The following is a 24039-nucleotide window of genomic DNA, read 5'->3' on the forward strand; positions in this document are numbered from 1 at the left end:
CAGGGTGGGCTTAAAATGAACAGGAATGAAAATTAATTTGATCTTTTTACAATTCAAAAATAAAATTTATGACTTCACACATTATTAACACAATACAGGCTGATTACCTTCAATTTGCACTAAATACAGAACCGTATTTTATCTTAAATACATTCAAACATTTACAGGTGGTACTTATCGCGCGTGCGTGTAAACCCACTATCACAAAATAAACTTATTTTGCAATATCAGTATGACTTAACAAGATTGTCTAGTTTTAGCATTCACCTTGCATCAAGGTCAAGTGTGGTGTTAGGAAAGTTTGTTCAACAAAGTGCACGCCCTCTGATGGTTTTATTGTAAATTTACTTTGTACAGTTGTAATTTAATATATTTGTCAATAATTTTCTTTCTTCTTGCATATATTTTCAGTGAATGTTTTCATTCCTTTATAATTTGTTAAATACAAAAACCAGAACAACTTTTTGTTTTATCTGCATGCTTACGAGCACACTTATTATTCATTTATGTAGATTACATCATTCCTATATAATTTGTTAAAATACAAAAAACCAGAAAAATTTTCATTTACATCTGCATGCAAACGAGCGCACTTATTATTCATTTATGTTAATTACTTTTGTCTTATCATCCAATCCAGAGGAGCAATTTGCCAAGACTCCGCCCGAGTGTCAATCACCTGAGGCTGAGCTGGAGGAACCGTTTATTGCTCCCGCAGAGATGGACATTCCCATAGGAGTGGAAATGGTAAACAACTCAAAAGAAAGACAATCAGACAAACAAACAAATCAATAAATAAATCTGTAAAAGTATAAATCCAAATTTATAAATACCTAAGACAGTTTACCCATTCCTATTTGTCGAGAGCCCGTCACGTGGCCGGTTTTAAACGGTTGATAAAGACATGGCTGGCTGGTCTTAAACACTTTTCCAGTGTCACATGAAATTTGACTCCTATGAAATCTGGTGCCAGCACCGTTTTTTATTGGTTGAACGTTCACAATACTCACGTACAATGTAGGCATGCGCAATGATACCAGTATTTCATAGTCCTAAATTCACACTACACCGGTACATCTGCGTTGTGCGCCACATCACACAGTACGCGCGACGCGTGCATCAATCTCCATAATAATAGGAGTTGTTTACCAGAGGGCCTTGCCATTGTATAGATAGATAGAGGGGTGTTTTGTTGATCGAAACCATTGAAAATTTGACATTTCATGTTATTGTCATTCACTGATAAACTTACAGGTATTTTGGATGATACAAAACATTTCTGGTTGCCGTGAGTTTTTAAAGTGTTGTGAAAAGTAGCTGTACTTGGTCACTGTCAACGGATGGCTGGTAACGGATGGAGTTTTGAAAGGTTGCACTTGTCCTCGGTACTTCCCCACTGTAACACATTGGCAACTGGTAAACACCCATAGCATGTTTGATAAAACATAGGGCCTAAACACAGAGATTATAGAAATTGTGTTAAGTCACTCACTCAATTGTGGAAGCAGATAAACAAAATCTTAAGTTGGTGATAACATTTGGAGTTTGGATTGCACAGTGAAAAGAACAGCTGGATTGTCAAATGTTATATCGGATCTCCGTGTTTGTGAAATCCTCTTTGTGAAAATGAAGATCTGGGTATTACGTGTTTGGCGCCATTTGTCTATTTTATTTTGAAGTGCAAAGCGAAACTTTTTTTTTAATGCGCTCAAAAAAATATGAAAATAATTATCTGACAAACATTTAGTTGAATATGTTAGTGGAGATATACTGGTTTATCAAAATTTGTCATCTGTAAAGGAATTCTTAAATGTTCATTTTTGGAATTTTTTTAGACTTGTTCAAGTGCGCCACGTTAGGGAACACTCCCTGCTCCCTGCCAAATTTCTGGATGCCATTAGATGTTGAATTTCGAACAAAATTTCATGACTCTCAAAATTATTCACAAGGGATTATCAGCAAGCATTATTAAAGTAATACATGTAGTACTAATATCTATATGAATTTGAAGCTTGTCAACAAAGAGGTTTGGCAACAATGCATGAGAAAACTTGGGGGAAATGTTGGCGTGTGCCACTTTAGAGGACGCAACTATAGTTCTTGCATGATGGCCTGTCGAGACTTTGCTATCATTAATTTTCTAAACCCATCCCATTCTCATTCAGCCGGGGACCAAAAAGACCCACAAGTTCATGGAGAAGACGGCCATGTTCATCATGAGCCAGGGCTCCCAGATGGAGATCATCCTCAAGACGAAACAGGCCAACAATCCCCAGTTTGACTTCCTCCAATTTGACCACTACCTCAACCCTTACTACAAGCACCTCCTCAAGTGCATCAAGAGCGGCAAGTACAAAGGAGTGCCGGAAGACGACGAAGATGAGAACCATAAGAAACAGGGTAAGCCGACTTGAGCTGCAGCCAAATTATATGGCTACGGCTCGCAATAACACGCAAGACTATGGGAAGTGGCTGCGGCTGCTTCCTGTGGGAAGTGGCTGCGGCTGCTTCCTATGGGAAGTGGCTGCGGCTGCTTCCTATGGGAAGTGGCTGCGGCTGCTTCCCATAGGCATGTGTGTAATTTCTAGTCATAGCCAAGTAATTCAGACATTTTAGCCAGTGAGCGTAGAAGGGAGCAATCATGCAACCATGACGCGATGCAACCATGACGCCCAAAACAGAAAACATAGTTTTTGAAATCTGTTGATATTTCTATCGAAAATGCACTTGTATTTTTGCTGAAACCGAAAGGCCAGACTATTTCCTTGGACTGATTGATTGAGTGACTGTCACACTGACTGAATCACTGAGTATCAATAGTGTCCCAGACTTCCTAAACTGCCATGAAAATGTTGGGTCAAGTTCTAGAGACTCAGTAATTGGCAGTGTAGTTCGCCCACCGCGCACCAGCATACTGGCTTGGACAAATACATGTACAGCATATCGTCCTGCAGGGTATACGTGCAGTATGACACTAACTTGCGGGGACGCTTTGTGCGTCCTCCGCCCCAATATGCGTGTAGGTTGATACCAATTTCATGTCAAGGCCAGCAAAATGATAAGCACGATACACAGCGCCGTGCTGGTGAATATTGGGGGTGCCCACGACTGTCTAATGACTTGTCCTCAAGTCTAGGGTCAAGCTTGAGTAGCCAACCAAAAGTCTGTCTTGTTTTCACTTTGTGTTGTTGTGAGGTTCATTGATAGCTATCTTCAATTTAATCAGTTTTTGTTTTGGGTTTTGTTTGCAGGTGGGAACAACAGGGTAAGGAAGCACAGCAATGCCAGCAGCAGTGGCGATGATGATGACGATGACGATGATAATGATAACAGCGGGTACTTACATCCCAGCCTACTGGGCCAGTCTAGGCCCAGACCCACACCCATGCAGGCAGGGGTAGGTAGTCCAGTCTTAATGGAATCAGAGATGATAATGATAACAGCGGGTACTTACATCCTAGCCTACTGGGCCAGTCTAGGCCCAGACCCACACCCATGCAGGCAGGGGTAGGTAGTCCAGTCTTAATGGAATCAGAGATGATAATGATAACAGCGGGTACTTACATCCTAGCCTACTGGGTCAGTCTAGGCCCAGACCCACACCCATGCAGGCAGGGGTAGGTAGTCCAGTCTTAATGGAATCAGAGATGATAATGATAACAGCGGGTACTTACATCCCAGCCTACTGGGCCAGTCTAGGCCCAGGCCCACACCCATGCAGGCAGGGGTAGGTAGTCCAGTCTTAGTGGCACGCATGCAACTTTTCCTCGGATCAGCTGATTTCCTCTTTTTTTACTTCCCATGTGTGCCATTAAAAATAAACCCCATGGATTATTGCTTTCAAGGGCACCATATCGCGGCCAAAGAAGTACCAACCTCATCCCCAGGGCCTACTAACCTCGTCCCCAGGGCCTACTTTATTTCCAACCTCCTTTCCAATAGTAGGCCAAGGGATGGGATCTCCTATACTCTGATTGGACAGTGACTCTGCAGTACATATGTTCCATAGTTTTGATATTTACAAACCACCAGTGTTCAACAAATGGGTGAATGTCTCTTTAATTTGCATACAGTACGTATCCAAACAATGTGGAATATGCAAATGATCCATTACCAGGGTAAGAGAGCAGGTAGTGGTGTGTGCGTACTGCTTGACAACCTGGGAACGAGGTGACATTAGTACATTTACATCTACATGTATCTGTGAGAGGACAAATTCCAAAAACCTTCACGAGAAGAGAAAATTAAGGTGCTAAAAACAATTAAGGTTTTTTTCCTTCAAATTTTCTTTTGTGGTATTTTTGTCCATCCGTTCAGACAACCACCATTCAAACATCTACTTCCATGCCCCCCGCCTCGTCCTATCATCCCCCGATGGATTTCAGTAAGCCGCCGCCCATCATGGGGTACCACGACCCCAACTTCTTGCCCCAGGCTGTGGACCCCCCACTCATGGGGCCTTCTGGGTATTACGACCAGCCTAACGTCTACCCAATGTTCCAACCTCCTCCTCCACCTCCTCCCTCTGGTAAGTCAACTGTTTAAGATTATACAGTTAAAGCTATAGTCCATCATTTGTAATTAGTGCATTTTGTTCGTTTGAAGCAACAAAAGTGTTCAAAATCTAATAAAGGATACTGAGCAACTAACCTGATGAAGTTTCAGCTAAGCTTCAGCTGTACATTCCGAGAAAAACAGCATTCTAAGATCTCAATTTCAAATCAAAAGTTACTGAATCATGTTTTGAATTGTTTTGTAATTGCAGCTATACGCGGCGTCGCGCACTGATCTGACGAATTATAACAACTGCGCGCGCGTGTGCGTCGTTCCAATACTTGTGCGCGCTGCGCTGAATAACAAAACGAACTACTAATTTAAATTTTCCTACGGTGCTTCTTAAGAATCACCGTTGGAAATGCCTTCTTTCGTTGATTACTTCAAAATGACAGCTTCCCAGAAAGAATAATTTCACAGGGAGTTTAGTTCCCTTACTATCTTTCAACCAAGTTTGTTTTTCAACAGTAATTACGCCAGTTACTTTTCGGATGGCTGCAAATGATGGACTAGAGCTTTAACATTGACAGTTGTAATGTGGGGGATAACATTAGTCAGCACCACTGTGAAAAAAAGGTCACACTTTGGACCCGAAATTTATAGAATTACCATTATGCGCATGTACATGTGTACGTGGTCTACATAACCCCCTGAGGACCGACACACAAAGGGAGACAACAGATCCTTTCAGTCCTTGGGAGTTGGGTCTTTTGTTGGAAACGGTCCTCTGTAGTAAGTTTGTGTGCTTAGTCTATGGAAGAGTGTTATATTACAGGGACAAAGGGAAACACAAGCATTGTCCTCAGGAGTATAGTAAAACAAGAGTGTATGTACATCCACGCCCCACGCTCACAGAAATAGACTCCAGAATGTACATGTGTGCATGTCCTGCCCACAGTTGCCAGAGTATGAATCTTCTGACTTACAGTACGTCCCAAAATACTCGTAACCTTTTTTTTGCGAAGCTCTAGCTCCTTGAGCGCGCTTTTTGAATAGGTGCATTCTTGCACATGAATTTCAAAATTGAACTTGAAATGAAGAACAATATTGTGAATTTATTTAAGGTGTAGTGTAGGTGAAAGAATAGGAAACACAGAAAGTAAAAGGCAATGAGATCGTCACATGATGAACCATTTCCACATTCAAAAAACATGTGCATGATTAATTTTCCTTGAAATTGGTTTAGTTTGTTTTTGACATGCCTTTATTTGAACACGAATCAGTTCAAAACCCTTTTGAAAATCAAAGCAATACTTAACCGGGATAAAGTTGAGATTCCAAGCTTTAAAATGATATAGAAATAATGGCGGAACGTGTTTCCGCGACGACGCTAGAGCCTCGCAAAAAATGTTGCTGGTATTTTGAGACGCGCTGTAGATAACGAAAAGAGTGAAAGTATCAACTACATTTACTTGTAAACAATCCTACATGTTTCTCTTACAAAATGTAGCTTATATTTTGACCATAATGAATGATGGTTTACTGTAGATTTTATGATGCTTTGTTCACATTTCATTCCATAATTTCTTTTTGAATTCAGGGGCTGCCTTATCACTACCGACAGTGCCACCGCCCCATTTCTCAGGGGTCGACCCCGCCTACGTCATGGCCAACCCCCACCCTACCCTTCCTCCGGCCCACAGCCATGCCGCGCCCCTGGGTCTGGATCCCAACGTTCTACCTCACCAAGAATCGCCGTCAGTGCCCCCGTCTGCCGACATCAGGTAAGGGTCCAACGGTCGGTGTAAGAACCTTGGTTTGTTCACAAATGTAAGGCGTTCTGGCAAACTGAGATAGTACTAGGCAGAGGTGGAAATGATGGTTTGGGGGTATCGGGAGAGAGAATACAATTCTCCTTAACCCTCCAAAAAATAAGTCCAATGACGAAGAAAAAGTCTTCTTTTGATGTAGTTTCATAGCCATTACCGGATCTTGATGAAGCCCCAGTCACACATTCACGGTTTGGAGCTACGGATATCCACGGTTTAAAGTTCGTGATAAACCGTGGGAATTACGTATTCATCCTTATTACCTCCGTGGTTATCCGTCATCTTCCTTGGGTATTCGTGGCGGGGCTACGGAAGTTTTAAACCGTTCAAAACCTCCGTGGTGAATCGTCATGAAAATCAATCCATAGTGCAACCGTGGGACATCCGTAGGACAACCGTACTGATTCGTAGTGTTATTCATTTCTAATCTTACATATTCTTTGAGACTGGTAGCTCATTCATGGTAGAAATCTCTACAGATTTGTTACGAATGTCCTACGGATATTCCCGGATATGCTAGGGTTCTGCTAAGGTTGTAATATGAATATGTATGCTTTATTCGTAGGAGAACCTTGGTCATCCGTGGCCCAATCGCAGACAACCGTGGCGTTAACATCATTATTCTTAGTAATACCATCGATATTTTTCAACAGTCCGTCCATATTCTTGACAAACCGTTTTGTATTCGTAGAGAAACCTTAGGACAGCCGTGGCTATCCGCCCTGAAACGGTAGTGCATTCTTAGAAAGTCGATTTCTCCACGAATCTCGATGGTTCATCATAATTGATAGATTCTTGGTAAATCGTGGATATTTGTAGCTCCAATTGGAATGCGTGACTTGGGCCTAACTATATTCAGTTGATTTATAGATTTCTTTGCATTAAAAAAAAATAGTGAGGCTGATGTTCCACGGGTCATTCCGCCACCGCCGGACATCCAGCCCGTCATCGATAAACTGGCCAAATTCGTGGCCAAGAACGGCACTGACTTTGAAGCCAGCGTGCGCAGCAAGTCCGACCCGCGCTTTGATTTTCTCCTGCCCTGGCACAAGTACAACACATACTACATGCAGAAGAAGAAGATGTTCATCGGCGAGATGGGAGGCAAGGCGGAGGAGGAGGAGGAGGATAGACAGGAGGAGAAGACCAAGAAAGGTAGGGGGGTGGGGGAGGGTATGGGTGGGGAAGATGCCGAATTACTCATGAGCCACTTGTTTTGTTTCGTATTTTGGAGGTGTTGCAGTGCTACCAACAAAGTGAACGTTTAGTACGGCAGTGTACATATACAGGGGAAAAACTGTGAACACAAGTTCTAAAGTGGGGGGGGGGGGGGGAGGGGGGCTTTTTCAAGAGGGCACTGTTATGAGATGTAACAATTTATGTTCAGACCTTCATGCTGTTGAGTTGAAGTAGCAGAGATTCATTGTCGGAGATTAGCATTCTACTTTGGTAATATATGTGCGAAATCCTCTTGTTTCATTTTGTTAGCTAAAAGGCAAATTGGACAATGTAAGAAAAAAGGATGGTAAATAAATTACATGAAGTTAGGTCTAAATTCTTCATTCTGCTTGCCTGCCAATTGTCTCAGAACAATGCTGCTCCTTTTGACTTGCCCAATGCAACAACCCATTGAAGTCTTGTGTGGAGCAACGGGGTGTACATGTTCCTGTAAAATGCAGGTTGCAGATTTTCAACTGTTCAACTGACTTTCACTTCTTTTCTCTTCATCAGTGCTTGTGAAAACATTGTACAGAGGCTTGGTTTGTCAGGCACATTCTCCTTTATTCCAAAAACCTGTTCCAAAATTCAAGTTAATAAGTCAGTTCGGTAATTTAACTGCGCATGTGCACAATGATATAGGTCACGGGTCATTCGGGATAATCAAACGCTCATCGAAGGCGCATGAATCCGTCGGGAGACGGGTGCACGACACTCACATGTTAATTACAAGCAGAATGGGAGTTCGCGTAACATCGCATCAGCGATTTTATCCCGAATGACCTTTGACCTGGACTACTTCATTGAGATACCCAACTGGCTTACTGTCACAAGCAATATTGAAATATTAGATAATTTCATTCATAAAACACTTGCATTGAACCATTTCCGTCCTGTTTAAATTCTGCTTTAGTTTCGGTGAGTTTCTCCATCAAAGCAAAGGCGCCCAAAGAAGAGCGTCCCCTGGAGAGGAAAAGCGCCCTCCCAGTCGAGAGCAGCGACTCCGAAGAGGAAGAAGAAAGGCCGCCTTTGAGATTACCCCCGCCAGAGAGCCTGACCAGAGAGGTCAGGGGTGACGACCTCGAGGGTCAGAGGTCATGGGGTGATAACTACCCTGGCCAACCGCCCTTCAACCCCGCGTTCAGGGGTCGGCCGTTTGTCGAGAGGACTGAGTTGCCTCCTTACGAGGGGCCCTATCAGGAGGGCACATATCGGGAACCGGCCTACCGGGAACCAGCTTACGGGGAACCACCTGTCCTGGAATACTCAGAGTACCCGGATCCATACACGGAGCGGGACGGGTCGCAGCTGAGGGGGGCGTATGACCGGGGACGGGGAATTACAGAGGAGGAATGGCAAATGAAGCAAGGTAAGTCAAATGCAAACTTCGCCTAAAATTTGAGAGTGAGATTTATATAATTTGAATTGTTGCTAGATTTTGTCTGGTAAAATCTATTCATTTAATGTAAACAATTCATGGTAAAGTTTCATTAGTTTTATACGGTATTTTAGAGCTTCAGAACGTAGATTTCTTTGATTAACCCTCCTATGGAAGCATACATTCTGTGCCTACTAGTCCTTTCAGTCAAAATCAATCAAGGGACTGTTTTCAACAGTGAAGAATTCCCAGCCTACATAAGCATGATAAAGCAGGATTGACTGGCTGGGACTGTTTAAAGTAACTTGATACAGCTATGCTTTGACTCCGGGTGGGTGATAAAACAGCTGTGAGCATAACTTGCCTGCTTTGCCTGTTGACCAGTTTGACTAGTCACAGTGCTTGCATGACATATGTTCTGACTGCTGGTGACTAGCCTTTGTAAAAAGTATAGCAGGGGAAGTGGAAGTGAATTTTGACTGTCTTTGACTGTTTGAAAAGCAGGAGGCTTAAAATGCTCACAATATGTACATGTATTTTACCTCAAGAAGAATATATAATTTGATTTATTCAAATTATCAAAAAAATATATAATTGGGAACTCTATCCCAATGTTCAATTAATAAAATGTAATTTGGAAGTTGACTGCCGATTCAGAGGTAGGATTTGACTGACCAGTGTTCGCAACATCATCATGCAACACTTCTCTTAATTATTATTATTATTATTTATTCAGCCAAGATTTTTCAAGAAAAACAATACAGAGAATATGACAAATCGCCCCTTCCCTGGAAAACTGAAAGAAAGTGGTTACAAATTCACACAATTGAAGATACTGTCAAAGACAAATCTTATAAATACAACCTCCAAGTTATAGGAAGAATTATCGTCTCATTTTTCTTTGCTAATCTTTGCAGCCAAGTTGCGACTCGAAGACCGCCTGGCTTCTGCAGCCCGAGAGAAAATGGCGTCAGCGTCCAAGGAGCGCATCCAGCAGATGGAACGGCGCAAGAAAGCGGCGGTGTTCCTGAGCATGATCAAGGACCGCCCCCAGGCTGGGGCAGCCGCCGAGCTGGACAACATGGAACCAGGTAAGGACGGGGGACCAGGGAACTGGTAGTCTTGTCCGATCATTAATTGGAAAAAAGAAAGAAAAAAAATCAGAGAGCAGCAAGAACATAGTGAAAGTTTGAGTGCCCAATTCTATGGAGCTGCCAGGCGCAGAAATCCACTAAGCACAGAATATATTTGCTTAACAGAAACGGGTTACCAGTCAAAAAGTCATGCACTTTAAGTTGCATGCGACTGGTTCCCAGTGTGAATTTGATTAGCAACGTTACATTAGCAGCTCTAGATGTTTTTACACTTTTTCAAATGCAGATTTCTCAAAATTGGGGAGACATGTTAAACTTGTTTTCTGATATTCCTAAACTACAAGATCTTGGTGGTATTTGGTGAAAAGGGCGTTGAAAATAGAGCCTTAAAGGGAATATACATCATTTGCTTTTGCTGTAATTTTCAGAAATGGATGGAATTGGGGGTTGGAAATATATAGCAAATATAGTTACACTGACTTTTTTGAGGTTTTGGGTTCGAAAATGCTATAAAAACCAAGAAAAACAATCATTTTCCTGTAGTCTGGTTCCCTGACTCCATATAAGAAGAAACAGAGCAGTTTACATACATTGGGGAATTGTAAGGTCAGGGAACCAGTCTAGCTGGCTTGTACCCGTTCATAGGTGTGTAATCGATTGCAAACAAGTGCGATGGTCAATTGGGGCCAGAATTTGAAAAAAAGCTAGTTTTTTCCAACGCTGGTCGGCCGACCAGCGTTGGAAATTGATACAAAATTACCACTTTTCTTGAAAATGACAGTATACCAGGTGCCATGATTTTACAGGATGCTTTACACTGTCATTCACTAACAGTCCAGCAAGGTATTTCAAAATGATTTGGTAGTTTTATTTTTTGATGTTTGCAAATGTTGTATTTTCCCTTTAATTAAGAAATGGCGGCCTTTTACAGAAAAATGGTCAAAACTAGTTTGTCCACATGCAAGTCTGTGAGATATGGTAAAAACAATAGCACTGCGTGCACAAAGAACTGCATTAACGATGGCCATGTCTAATGCGCGCAAAAAAAGGTTTTTGGCCGTTTTTCTGTAAATGGCTGCCATTTCTTAATTTAGGCATTATGTTCAACGCCGTTTTAATCATATACCACCAAGATCTTGAAGTTTAGGAAAATCTTTAAAAAACAATTTCAACATGACTCCCAAATTTTGAGAAATCTGCATCTGAACACCACCCTGTTTTGTTTTACCAGCTCTGATTGAAGACATTTTCAGTTTATGATTTCTAGTTGACTATAGACCTTTCTCAGGGTAATGCCAACAAACATGGCGGCATAAATACTGTGTGCGGTGAACGAGTGACTCTCGCAAAGTTCCAGCAGATTGACAATCTTATAAATGAATGGATAGCTCAAATTCCACCGAAACATCAAGCCGTATTCTAAGTAGGTCATGTCTCATTGCATTTTGAAGAAGGATCTTAGAATATAAAGCCTAAAACAGTGGCCGAACTGAAGTTACTCTGGTAATGTTTTTGATTTATACTTTCCCTCTGGTAATCTTGGACTAAAATTTCGTTCAATAATATTTGTGTCATTTCCTCCTTACAGAGCCAAACGACATTCCAACAACAGAATCGCTCAGTCCGCCCGAGAAGCAGCGAAAGACGGACTCGAGAACCGACCGCAAGAAACACAAGAAGCACAAGCACCGACACGGTAGCAGCAGTGGAAGCAGCCGTCGCAGCCCCTCCCCAGACAAGAAGCACAAGCGGCCTCCCCGGTCCTACCAAGACGCCAACCGTTTCTCCGCATCATCCTCACGGGAAGGGGACAACAAGCCCCGAGCCCGATCCACCTCGCCGGGGGTCAGGTCACGACCTGTGACCCCGCCCAGGTCATACCAAATGGGCAGGAACAGGTGAGAGCTCTAGCGAGCTGTACCATTGAGGTTCTTGGTTCCTTGGTTCATAGTTCCTGGTTCTTGCTTCCTTTTCTCATTATTGGTTCAAATTGTAGAAGTATCATGGTGTTTGTAGAATTAGTTCCTTGCTTTTGGAGACTACTCTCAAAACGATTTTTAGTTATTGAAGTCCATCTTATCCATAAAAGTCTCAAATCTGACTTCCACAATATTTATTTTACGTCACATTTGATTTCTGGTCAAGGATCTCAGTATTGTGCTCAGTAACTTTCCACCACAACAAAGCAGTTGATTGTCATTGATAAAAATGTGTGTACCAGTGATGAGGGGTATTTTGTACTTGTAATGACATTCTACATTTTATGAGGTAGATGCTGATCAATAGACCTTTGTATATATTGATGTTTCAGGTCACCAAAGCGATGGAGGAGGTCGAGGTCACGGTCAAATTCCCCCGTCCGACCTGTTCGAACTTTAGAATCGTTGCCGCGGCGATCCAGCAGTCTTGAGGCCTCTAGTCTTCCAATAAAATCACGGTAAGTTTTCAGTACGCTCTTGGCGACAAATTTATTTGTAAAATTTATTTAATGTTTCATTGTGGCATAAATGCTTTGATCGATTGAAAGCCACTATTGAATATACTTAACACTATTACACACACACACACACGCACACACGTTTGTTTTACATACGCTATGTGGACATTCCTTTGTTTTCGTGTAGTTAAGAAAACTCGGTACAAAAAATAACTTTACTTACCGTAATTTCCTGCGGATAAGGCGCGCGGCGGATAAGGCGCAGGTCCCTAAAATCACCCAAAAAAAATTCAAACGCCAACAGATAAGGCGCACCGCCGCATAAGACGCATGTTTGACCGCACACAGAAGAACACCAGGCGTCACCCGGTGTCGGTACATCGCCACAAAGGGGCCATTGTGTTGCCTTAGAACGATCACACTATTCGGAGGATGAATTAAGCCGTGTCCGCACTGGACTTTTTTTTTGGAAGGTTTTACCGAGACGATAGTAAAATGAGAAATGGTCAAATGTGACCACTGTCCGCACTTGGACTTTCGACACGGGAAAATTTACCCAGACCGCGTGGGAGAAGTAACCGAGCTGTCACAGTGTCAGTATAATTACTCACCGTACATAGAAAACAAATTGCCGATCACATTTTCAGCCGCCGATACGCACAGTAATATTACACACGCCATTTGCATGCACAACATAATCGTTTACACGATATTATTTCATCTTGACACGCTAAATCTTGACGAAAAGGCCTGTAATTCTGACGCATTTGTGATGCACGTCGTCGAAGCCATGCCGCTGTACGATATTCCGTGCGGCAGCAGTGCCATCAGTATTCGTTGGTTCCCATCGCATGCTTACAGAATCGAAGCTATGATGTGGGCCAGGAACCAGTGACTACGGCCTACATACGGTACCGGACCATGATGTTCCGTGCATGACTACAGTAGCGTATCAGGACGAATTTGGATCGTAGAAAATAACATACATCGGTGGAGAAAGAGAATTTCCGCAAATTAATTCTCAGAACGTGATCTCTCTTCACTGTGTATGTATTTGTCCGTTGAAATATATATTTTAACGAGATTTTACCGCTCGGACTTGATGATACACCGCAGCGTGTTTCTACAAAATGTTCGGCCACACGTGCACTGAGGTTCGCGCGGTCTCTGTATGCATAACATGGCGCTCGGGCCGGAAGTACGCTTTCCTGAGCCGCTTTTACCGACTCGCACTGTTTTCATCTTGATCTTCAGGCTTGCAGACTTCGAAGATATCCTGTACAATAAACACCCTCAACGTTCACACAATAGAACTTGAGTGAATGCGATTTCCAAACGTTTAAGTAATTCTGATTGCAGCATTTTCGGAATGAAAAAACGGCCACAAAGAAAAACGTTTGTATGACGGCATTGTTGGAACGAAAGCACGATCACTAAGGGGGATCAACGCATTGCGGCATTGTTGGAAGGAAAGCACGATCATGGGGGATCAACACATCGCGGCATTGTTGGAATGAAAATACGGTCACAATGTCTGGAGAGTTGAGCCTCGGTTGACCGCATTATTGATTGCGGCATTGAAAGAATTCTTCACACAAAGACCGTCACTTTGAACTCAAGCGACACCAGATAAGGCGCACCTGTAGATAAGGCGCAGCGATGTTTTTGTGGTCTAGAAAGTCAGATAAGACGCGTCTTATCCGCAGGAAATTACGGTAAACTGTGAAAACTCTTTCAACCCAATTTTTTTTCTATGATTCCCTATAGTGTTTCTCTTCATTCTGCTACGGATAAACCTAACCCAAAAATGCCTCTAAACCTGTTTTCCAGAAAGGGCAAAACGTTATATGGACACGGCTTAGTCCACAAAACCTGCATTATGTGGACATCTTTTGTTCGCAAGTCCACATAGTGAATGTAAGACAAACTCGTGTGTAAATGCCGGCAATTGTGGACGCCCCATTGTTTCTAATCCTCTTTCCTTTGTTTGTAACTTTTTAGCGACAGCTCTCATTGGTTTTGTACACGATTTGAGATCGTGGACGTTCGGTCAATCGTGGACGTATTGTTTGCACCCACATTCTTTTGTCCTACGTCCACGATTGCCGGTGTTTACATACTCACACAAATACAAATGCTTCTTTCTACCATAGCAGTGATCATGTTTTGTTTTTGTAATGACATAGAGGATTCCTTGAAATAAGTTGTTGGGAAAATCTGTGGAATCTGGCTGGAATTGAAACTCCATTCCACTTTATATCCAACCTTACTCTCCTATGGTGCATTTTATTGTTACTCCTGTATACCATCGTTACTGAAAATTGCATTAAAAAAAATACAGCAGACCAAAATGGCACCCACTGGACACAGTCGGCTGATGTATCTCAATGTGGTATTTTTTAGTATCCCACGAGCACGAGTGGAACACGCTTTAAAGTAGTGCGTGTCCATCCAACGTGCCTATGTGGGATGCAGACGCACTAAAATTCCATATTCCATGGTCGCAAGTGGGGTAACAAAATGATCTTCAAGCAAACTTTGACGTACAGAAAATCTTGAAACGAGCACGCCCCTGTATAAACTTTTCAGCTGTTATCCTATTACACGTGCGTGTAGGAGGAATGGCGTGGGCATCTTAGAATAGCGCGATACGCGGAGTGTGGTGTGCACCATGGTATATTGGATAATATCACACTGTTGTTGCTATGGATTGACCAATCAGGATCGAGGATTCAAGTTTGCCTGAAGATGTCATCATAACACATCGCTTTTATTCCATCTAAAAAAGGCTGCTTACTCCATAATCAAAGTCAACATGTTACAGAAGAAATAACAGTGGTTGTTTTGATTTCACAATTTAATTTCCGTCAGGTCATTATCCCCTGAAAATGGACGCAATTTTCCAGCCGCGTCAGTGGAACCGATGGTCCTTGATGCTGCCCCTCCATCTCCTAGTGCCACACCCCCTCTCTCATCAGAGCCAACACCGGATGATAGGTATAACACTCTTATGGCTGAACTTCACTTTCAAGATAAAAATAGTGTGAAAAAATTGACCAGTTTCTTGCGTTGAGGTACAGTTTTTTTCAAGAACACCTAGTGGGCACGTGTGGTCTAGCGGTGGAGCACAGGATTCATGATCGTGAGGTTGTGGGTTCGAGCCCCGCCATGGCCATGCGTGTTGTGCCCTTCAGTAAGGCGATTTACCTCAATTACTCCTCTCAACCCAGGTGTTAAATGGGTGCCGGCATTATTCAATGCTGGGAAGGTAACAGACTCGCTGTGGAGGAGGTGTGGCAATCCCCCCACAGCAGCATACGAGTCTGGCCCAATCGCTAAAGAAAGAGAGATGGGCACTCCGTTCCTGTTAACACAGGTTTACCCCTTTTTTTATAAAATCCACTTTCCAATCTGTGATGACCTCTCACTTGGTAAAAATGTATGGCAAAAGAAAGGGTTTTTTTTTAGAGAGAGAGAGAAGCTTTTAATCTTGTTTTTCCATGTAAGAGTTATTTCAAAATATAATCTCAAGTTGCTTACGCATTACTTTATTTGGAGATAATCCAGTTCTGAGTAGAATTCAATTACTGCTTTATATGCGGTACAGAAACTTCAATATTGCAGCTTTTTTTCGCATCACAACTACAAACAAATGGTTGAGTCTAACTTTAAAGAAAATTCCTAAATTTTCAAAACGTTTGTTACTTCAGGCAGGGTGTTAGTCTGAGTATCATCCGTTATCCACGGTGCCAAGTCTCCTGTATAACGTCTGATATGTCTAGACATGCAGATTCATGCGATCTCGCGCCTCAGCCAATCGGAGTCGACTTTACTAAATCGTGACATCATTTCATTCCCAAATCAGGACTAATGGTTTGATTGGTCAATTCGAATGCAGTTTTTTGTAATGCGAGCCGCGCGCGTACGTGTTGCGTAACATAGTAGCGCGTGACCAACGCCTTTGTTGATGTATCTAGCGGGGTTATTTTTATCCATGTTTAGACGTGACAATAGAACGTGGCTTTTACCAAGGCCTATTACATAGACTATTGCAAGTAAAACTAAAGATTAAGGAAGTCAATAATGTACAATTCCAAGTCTCATGAAAAGAAAAGAAAGTGTGCCACACAAGGAAATCTTAATAGATGTGATGTTTGCTGGTAAATTGTTATGCTTTTCATTTCAGTTTTCATGAGAAGATGAATATTGATAATGTTAATATTTCCCTTCTTTCGTTTTTGGGGCAGTGTTTCGGACTCGTACAAAGAGCCTCCAATGGAGACGTCAGAGGAAAACGGATCCACAACAACAACCTCGACGACGGCAGCAACAACAACAACGTCGACAATGGCAACAACAGTGCCCACGACGGCAGCAACAACAACAGACACGAGCTTTCAAGATGTAAGTGCAATTTGCCCGATTATCTTCAAGCAAACTTGAATCCTAGATGCTGATTGGTTGATCCATGGCAACAAACTGTGCTACATTATCCCATGTAGCACAGTCTGTAAGGCACTCCATGTATCGCGCTATTCTAAGATGCCCGTACCATTCCTGTATGCTGCACGCACGTGTCATGCGAAAACCATGGAACAACGGACGGTGGGTGTTCCATCTCAACTAACTGTCCGTCAAGTTTGCTTGAAGATAAGGTCGTTACCCCACTTGCACTCGTAAAACACGGAAAATGTAGTGCCTTCGGTCTTGTGGTATGTGGGACACAGACACACTGCATTATCCCGTGTTCCAGTCGTGCTCGTGTGATAACTTAAGTATCAAGGATGGCATGGGTGGCTTGTGTGTAAAGCGCTCGCCTCTCACCAAGGTGACCACGGTTTGAATCCTGAGTAGAGTTGTGCGTTGGTTCTCTCCTGTGCCACGTGGGTTTTTCTCCGGGCCCTCCGGTTTTCCTCCCTCCGGAAAAATCAAACACTTTTGATCTCAGGCTGTGCTCCGTGGTCATATATGGGTCGATGTGGCCGGCAGCCATAGGCGCCTTTACGTGCCAGTGGCCCGACCATGTTGTAGCCGCGTCCTTCGCAATTCAGCATACCAGCTGCGAGTAAGGATGATTAGCCTCCCAAATTATTATTATTATTATTATATCTGTGGTCTTTTAACAACTCTTAAAACCCTCTCTTTTTCTCCTTTTTTCACCCCTATTTTGCAGAATTTCCGGGCCAAAATCCGTGCAATGCTAGCCGCCACAAGAACAATGGATTTTCAACCAAGCTAGCAGTGTGAGGGGGGGAGGGGTCACCCGGCGAGGTCACGACAGGTCAAAGGTCACGAGACGCACCGGACATGAAAAATCTAGGGTCACATTCTCAGGGATTCAGCCCCCGATATATGTGTGTGAAAACTTCAAAGCAACTTTTGAAGTATAAGTTTTGTTGATTTTTTTTTTCAACAAAGTTTCAAACCGTTTCTGCTAAATATTTCTGCTATTTCTTGTCTAATTTTTCGTAAGCTTCAAGCAATGAAATAAGTAGTTGATTTTCTTTTCTTTTCAAAATTAAGCATTCACAGTAAAATGGCAAATAGTAGAAATCTATGCTATTGCGTAGAAATTGCACTTCTTTTTTGTTGGGATGATATTTTAACTGATAATCTGTAAAGAAAACTATTGCTTAAAGTGTTTTGCCTGGTAATCAGCATTGAGTATCATTGGGCAAGTTCGCGCAAGGACTATAGTTAACCATTGGTCGACTAACGCTTGCCCGAACTCTGTCTAGTCGACGATGGTTAACTACGCTAGTCGACTATTTGGAACCAACCTACTGGGGTTGGTTGCTTCGCTGGTAACCATAGCCACGCGCGTTCATAACGTACAGCAGGGAGCCAGGATCCAGACGTTTTGCAATGACATTTTGACCAGCGTTCGACTAGAGACGTTCGCACTTTGCTATTAGTGCGCATGCGTAAGGTACGTCACAAATCAACCACTAGTCGACTAATGGTCCTTGCCCGAACTTGGCCATTGCTGCTGTAGCAGTGTTTTTCGTGAGCGGAGTTTTGTAATTTGGTCTTGTAGTTAAAATTATATTATTTATAGAAGAAAATTGTGTTCAGCTATCTTTAAAGCCAATTTTTTGTGTGTTGCCATGCCAACAGTGTAACATGCATTAGCGGTTATACTGCACATGTTTTTCATGCAGTAACGTATGAGAGTACATGTCATGAAGATACCAAACTTCCACAAAATTGTTTTAAGGGGAAAATTACTGCAGTTATTTTTTTTGTGAGAGTTTTCAAAGAAATTGCAAGAGCAATCATAAATTTGTGAGAACTCGTGGAAGGATCTTCTTCAAGTTTTGTCGGCAGTATTAACGTAAATGGAGATGACAAAATGTTGGATTTGAATGACTTACGTGTACCTCTTTGTGTTTCTTATCGGTAGTTCATTCATTTTTTTCTTTCCTTTTTTGGAAATTTAGAAGGGGTTTCAACTTGTAAAGTGCTTGAGAAACGTAAAGTGAAATTTAAAAAAATGTCATGCGTGGAATGAATGCTTGCAGGTAATGCCTGCAGGAAGTTTTACTTAGATGAAAAGAAAAACTCTAACTTAAAATAAATGTTGCATCACTGAGGAGCTGTGGTACCAGACTGGTATACCTTATAAAATAACAGTAGTCAGGTTCTTTGGATCTCAACGCTGTTGGTTGTGAATATTATTTTACAGTAACAAATTACAAAGGTAAAGTAAAAAAAAATCTTTTGAAAACAAATCATTCCATTTTTATAAACAAATTTTGAATTGACAGATTAGTATTGAAACTTATTGGTAAATTATGTTACCTAGTGAACCCGACATGTGTGTAAAACAAAAACATGATTTTTTTTTTCATGTTTTTGAGATTTGCAAAGTTAAAAATCAACTTGATGCCAAACTTTACAATTTTTTTTAAAGTCAAATTTGGAACGCACATCTCGGAATAGACATTCATAAATTGATATCACAGAAGCGAATTTCAAACTAAATCTCTTTCTCTGACTTCTAATAATTAACAAGTCTCTTTCTACAATATATCAAAAAAAACTCCTTTAAAATATTACAAGATTCAGCTTTGGAATTGTCCAAATAGGACTCAAAATTTTGAGAGTGGACTGTTATACTTGAAGTGTTTCTGTGGGCCTAAAAAAACCGGAAGACATTTTGTGAAATTTACTGTGTTCTCCGAGGCTTTGGGAGGCACTGGTACTAAGCACAAAATTCAAAAAATTAACTCTTTTAAAAAAATAAGATTTAAAAGTGTGTGAGTGTATTCCACAAGCGATGGCCAGCTCTTCTTACCTATCAAAAGTGAATTGTAAAAAAAAAATCTTCATCAAAATTATCAGATCTCCAACTTTCAATGTCGTTTCCAAATCAAACTGAGTAAATGATATACGCTGCAGCTATTTCAAAGCGATTTTAAAAAACGTGAAAAAATAACTTGATATAAAACAGCAGACTGAGATGAATTTTACGGTGTATGGTGTACGGTATTGCTTATGAATTATAACAGAATGCCTGAAAACTTGACATGCCGCAAAGGAGAGTTTAAGAAGCCATTTAGGAGCTAGGAAGTTGGCACTTGGCAGAATAGTGTTTGTGAAATAGGAGGATTGCCAATGAAAAAAAAAACTGCCTGCGAAAGATTTGAAAAACAAAATTGCATGAAAAGAGAAAGATTAATTATGGCCAATATTTGTGCTGCGAGAAGGCAAGCGAAAATCGGAATGTAAAAAGAATGATAAGAGTTTCTCAGAGGTCTTGGTCCATTTTTTGCATGGAAAAAGAAACGGAAGTCGAGCTTTAAGCACAACAAAAATTTAAATTTTGAAGTGGGGTAAAAGGTTGAAAATGTTGGTTAAAAAAAAGGATGGAATTTTTAAAGTGATTTAGTCATTGAGTTAATGATAAACTCATTGAAAAATTCTTGAAAATCATTGAAATCAGTTGAAAAGATGAAGTCTCAGAATTTTTTAAAAGAATTCTTGGATAAAAAAAACATTTAAACTGGCAAAAGACCTTGGGTTCTCAAGTAGTAAGTCTTTAGTTCAACAAAAGATAATTGTTTAAAAAGCTTTTTTGATTTAAGACTGGACATCACTGGCGCTCTGCCATCTAATAAGAAAATGTGTTACTGGTATTTCTTTTTTTTTGTCTGTTAACAATTTCATTGTTATTTGCTTTCAATGTTAATCTCTGGTCTATTTCAAGGGCGGATCTAAGTCGAAATCAGGGAATGGGTTACTTTTCATTTTCATCGCACAAGATGTTAAAATTTTTATATAAACACATGCAAAATAATGTTTGCAATGTACATCCCCTCCCTCGTTTGTCCTAGCTCCGCCCATGAAGTGATGTAGGTGAGTCGCATTGAACATCGACAAAATGTTTAAGCTTGTGTACGGCAGCTACCATGCTTAGGTTGAATGGAGTTAAAGAATCATCAAGTGTTGTCTTTGCTTGGTTGTGATGATAGATCATGATTTCTTCAATGTTAAATTCACAGTAAAGTGACTACAGTATGTCCCCCAAAAATGTACGTCTGACTATTTTTGAAATAACTACAAAACCATGAAGACAATTTTCACAATTTTTGATGGTGCAAATACTCCTTATCCTTGGCCTAAACCCCTATGAGTTTCATTTAAATTCAGTCATCAGGCATGCAACTTTTCCTCGAATCAGCTGATTTCCTCTTTTTTTACTTCCCATGTGTGCCATTGAAAATAGAAAAACACTGTACAAAGTCTTGGAAAGATTTGAATTTCCTCTTTTTTTGTGACTTCCCATTTGCATGCCTGAGTCATGCATCACTGCACAATTGTCAATTGATCACAACAGCAATTTTGGACACTGACCAAGTTCCCTTGTCTTAGTCAATTTCAGTGCTGTATTATGTAAGCTGGGTAAAATCCTGCATGTTGTGAAAATAAGGCTGATGTGGTTTGAGATTGGAATCATTTTTCCTTGAGCATTAAACTGAGGTCTTGCCATGATTTCTGATAGCCAGGCAAATGATTCCAATCCCAACCATAGCCCTTTTCACAACATGCAGGATTTAACACAAATACATAACAGCACTGAAATTGAATAAGGCAAGGAACTTGGTCACAGTGTCCAAACATGTTGCTGTGATCAATTGACAATTGTGTAGTGATGCGTGACTGAAATGAAATGAAACTCATAGGGATTTAGACCAAGGATAAGGAGTATCTGCACAAGCAAACATTATCAAAATTGACTTTATGGTTTTGTAGTTATTTCACAAAAAGCAAGACGGACACTTTTTGGGGACATACTGTGTCCACACCAAAATGGCTTTAAATGAAAATTGTAACAATTGGTTAATGAAAAACCAATTTTCAATCATCGATTTTGAAAGAGCAAATCGCTGCCAAAGTTTAGCATATGTGAGCTTTATGCATAGTTTTTTCTATGTGCCAATATATGTATGCTCTGCTAATCCTGACTAATTGTATATGGTGGTCATGTTGTCTGAAAGCTTTACGACTTTTCTGTGCACTGTCTGAGATTGTTGAATCAATTCTCAAAAGGAATAAGAGGATTTCTTCACTGGATTCACTTTTTAAAAAAAGAATTCTGTCAGATACCTTTTTGTTACGGGATGAATATCTTCGTTTTGTTTACTTAGGAAAACTCAGGTTTAAAAACAATAAAATAAAAAGTGTGTGAACGAAAAAGTAAATACTTTGTCTTGTCTTGTGTTATTTAAAAAATTTAGGGGGAAAAAAGTGAACTCCATTGAAGAAATTTTCTGTTTTTTCCTGAGAGATAAATATTGTGTAAAATAAGTTAATCTGTACCAGATTTGTTTACCTCAAACGCAAAGAAAAGTCAAGGAGCAAATTTTACATATCTGCTAAGCATGTTAAAATTTGCTTAAGCTCAAAGCCAAAAAATATTCCAATCACAACCAAGACCTCCAACTTTGGTGATCTGTCCTTTTGCTGTAATGAGCCAAACTTGCTGTGTTTGGAAATTGTCCATGCTTTGCAGTTATGTGAGTTTGGAAAAAAATGGTTGTCAATTCTACGCTGGTCGAAAAAATGATTGGTGAAAAGAAAGAGTACCTCCAGAAATTCAACAAACTTCAGTTAAATGTTGCTATAACAATCAAAGCTGGATGTGCAACTGGTCTTTCCGAATATTATTGTATAAATAAATAAGTAAATAAATAAATAAATTAGTAAATAAATTTAAATATCGAAGATAAAAAGGAAAGTCTGTTGTGTTGCTATAGCAACATTTTTCTATACATATCAGCTACGGGCTATTTTTTTTTTTAGTTTTTTTTTTACATTTGCAAAGTACACAAATTTGCAAATAAATGTTTTGCTTTAAAAGCAACAAAAAACTGAATACGGTCAGAAAGGTTGTGTTCATTGTTTTTCTGTTTTTCCCCTCATGATTTGTTGAATAGTGTTTCCAGCCTGCGGCTATTTTGTATTTACCTCAGCACAGTTGACTTCATGTTTGGTCTGTGCACCTGCTCAACGGTTGATGCATTAATTAAACCAAAACAGCTTTTGTTTAAAAACCACTGTGTGTCTTTGATGATTGTCATGTACAGTACTGTCATTACAAAGTACATTTTGTCCATTATACAACATTTGCAAACATCCCCCCAAAAAATAGAAACTACCAAATTATTATGAAATACCTTACTTGACTGCAAGTGAATAATTAAGTCTCAAGCATCCTGTGAAATCATGGCACCTGGTGTGCTGTCATTTTCAAGAAAAATGGAAATTTTGCATCAATTTCCAACGATGGCCGACGGACCATCGTTGGAAAAAAATGGATTTTTTTTTTTTTCAAATACTGCCCCCAATTTACCAAATTTAGTTAGTCCACATTTTGCATCAATTTCCAACGATGGTCGACGGACCATCATTGGAAAAAAATGGACTTTCTTCAAATACTGCCCCCAATTTACCAAATTTAGTTAGTCCACATTTTGTTTGCAATCGGTTACACATCCATGAACGGGTGCAAGCCAGCTAGTCTGGTTTCCTGACCTGACAATTCCCTGACGTCCATAAATTGCTTCATTTCGTCTGAAGTAGGGTCTGAGAACCAGACTACAAGAACAGCATTTTTTTTCTTGGTTTTTCCATCATCTTTGAACATGAAACTTTAAACTGGTCAGTGTAACAATATTTCCTCAAAAATACTAACTCCCAATTCCATCCATTTCTGAAAATGACAGCAAAAACAAATATATATTACCTTAATAAGTACCTGTTATTGCCCCAACTACACCATACTATCTGCCCAACTTTGGTTAGGACCATCCCAACTAAACTTTTCCAGTGGAACACTATAGGGTGCAGACCAATAAATAAACTATATACTGGTACCATAGACCCAAGTGATAATTAGGCCCACTTCCAAAAATTAGGAAAAAATATGCACAACTCTCCAAGGCATTTGAGATGCACATCAAATTAAAGCTCATTTCATCATGTTTTGTTTTCTGTTCAACTTATCAGGGGTAATGCAATGACCTTTTGGAGAAGTTTCCATCCAAAGATGAGCACCCCTAAAAGTAATCCTGAAGCCCATTGCTA

The 24039-nt window shown here is 40.7% G+C and overlaps 1 protein-coding gene across 2 annotated transcripts in view; it reads left to right on the forward strand.

Moving 5' to 3' along the window:
- The window catches only part of LOC119729952 (splicing factor, suppressor of white-apricot homolog), a 55504-nt gene extending 37387 nt beyond the window's left edge, over nucleotides 1–18117 (forward strand). For both annotated transcript variants that reach the window (XM_038202743.1, XM_038202744.1), the window contains 13 exons: nucleotides 641–747; nucleotides 2166–2400; nucleotides 3252–3397; nucleotides 4318–4528; nucleotides 6095–6278; nucleotides 7219–7478; nucleotides 8455–8910; nucleotides 9837–10010; nucleotides 11602–11911; nucleotides 12325–12450; nucleotides 15322–15447; nucleotides 16698–16854; nucleotides 17624–18117. In XM_038202743.1, the coding sequence (XP_038058671.1) occupies nucleotides 641–747; nucleotides 2166–2400; nucleotides 3252–3397; nucleotides 4318–4528; nucleotides 6095–6278; nucleotides 7219–7478; nucleotides 8455–8910; nucleotides 9837–10010; nucleotides 11602–11911; nucleotides 12325–12450; nucleotides 15322–15447; nucleotides 16698–16854; nucleotides 17624–17689 (2558 nt within the window). In that variant the 3' untranslated portion in view covers nucleotides 17690–18117. The remainder of the gene's footprint in view (nucleotides 1–640; nucleotides 748–2165; nucleotides 2401–3251; nucleotides 3398–4317; nucleotides 4529–6094; nucleotides 6279–7218; nucleotides 7479–8454; nucleotides 8911–9836; nucleotides 10011–11601; nucleotides 11912–12324; nucleotides 12451–15321; nucleotides 15448–16697; nucleotides 16855–17623) is intronic.
- Nucleotides 18118–24039: the final 5922 nt, after the last annotated feature.

Source organism: Patiria miniata, unplaced genomic scaffold, assembly GCF_015706575.1.
Source record: "Patiria miniata isolate m_02_andy unplaced genomic scaffold, ASM1570657v1 HiC_scaffold_22, whole genome shotgun sequence".
NCBI classification, from domain to species: domain Eukaryota; kingdom Metazoa; phylum Echinodermata; class Asteroidea; order Valvatida; family Asterinidae; genus Patiria; species Patiria miniata.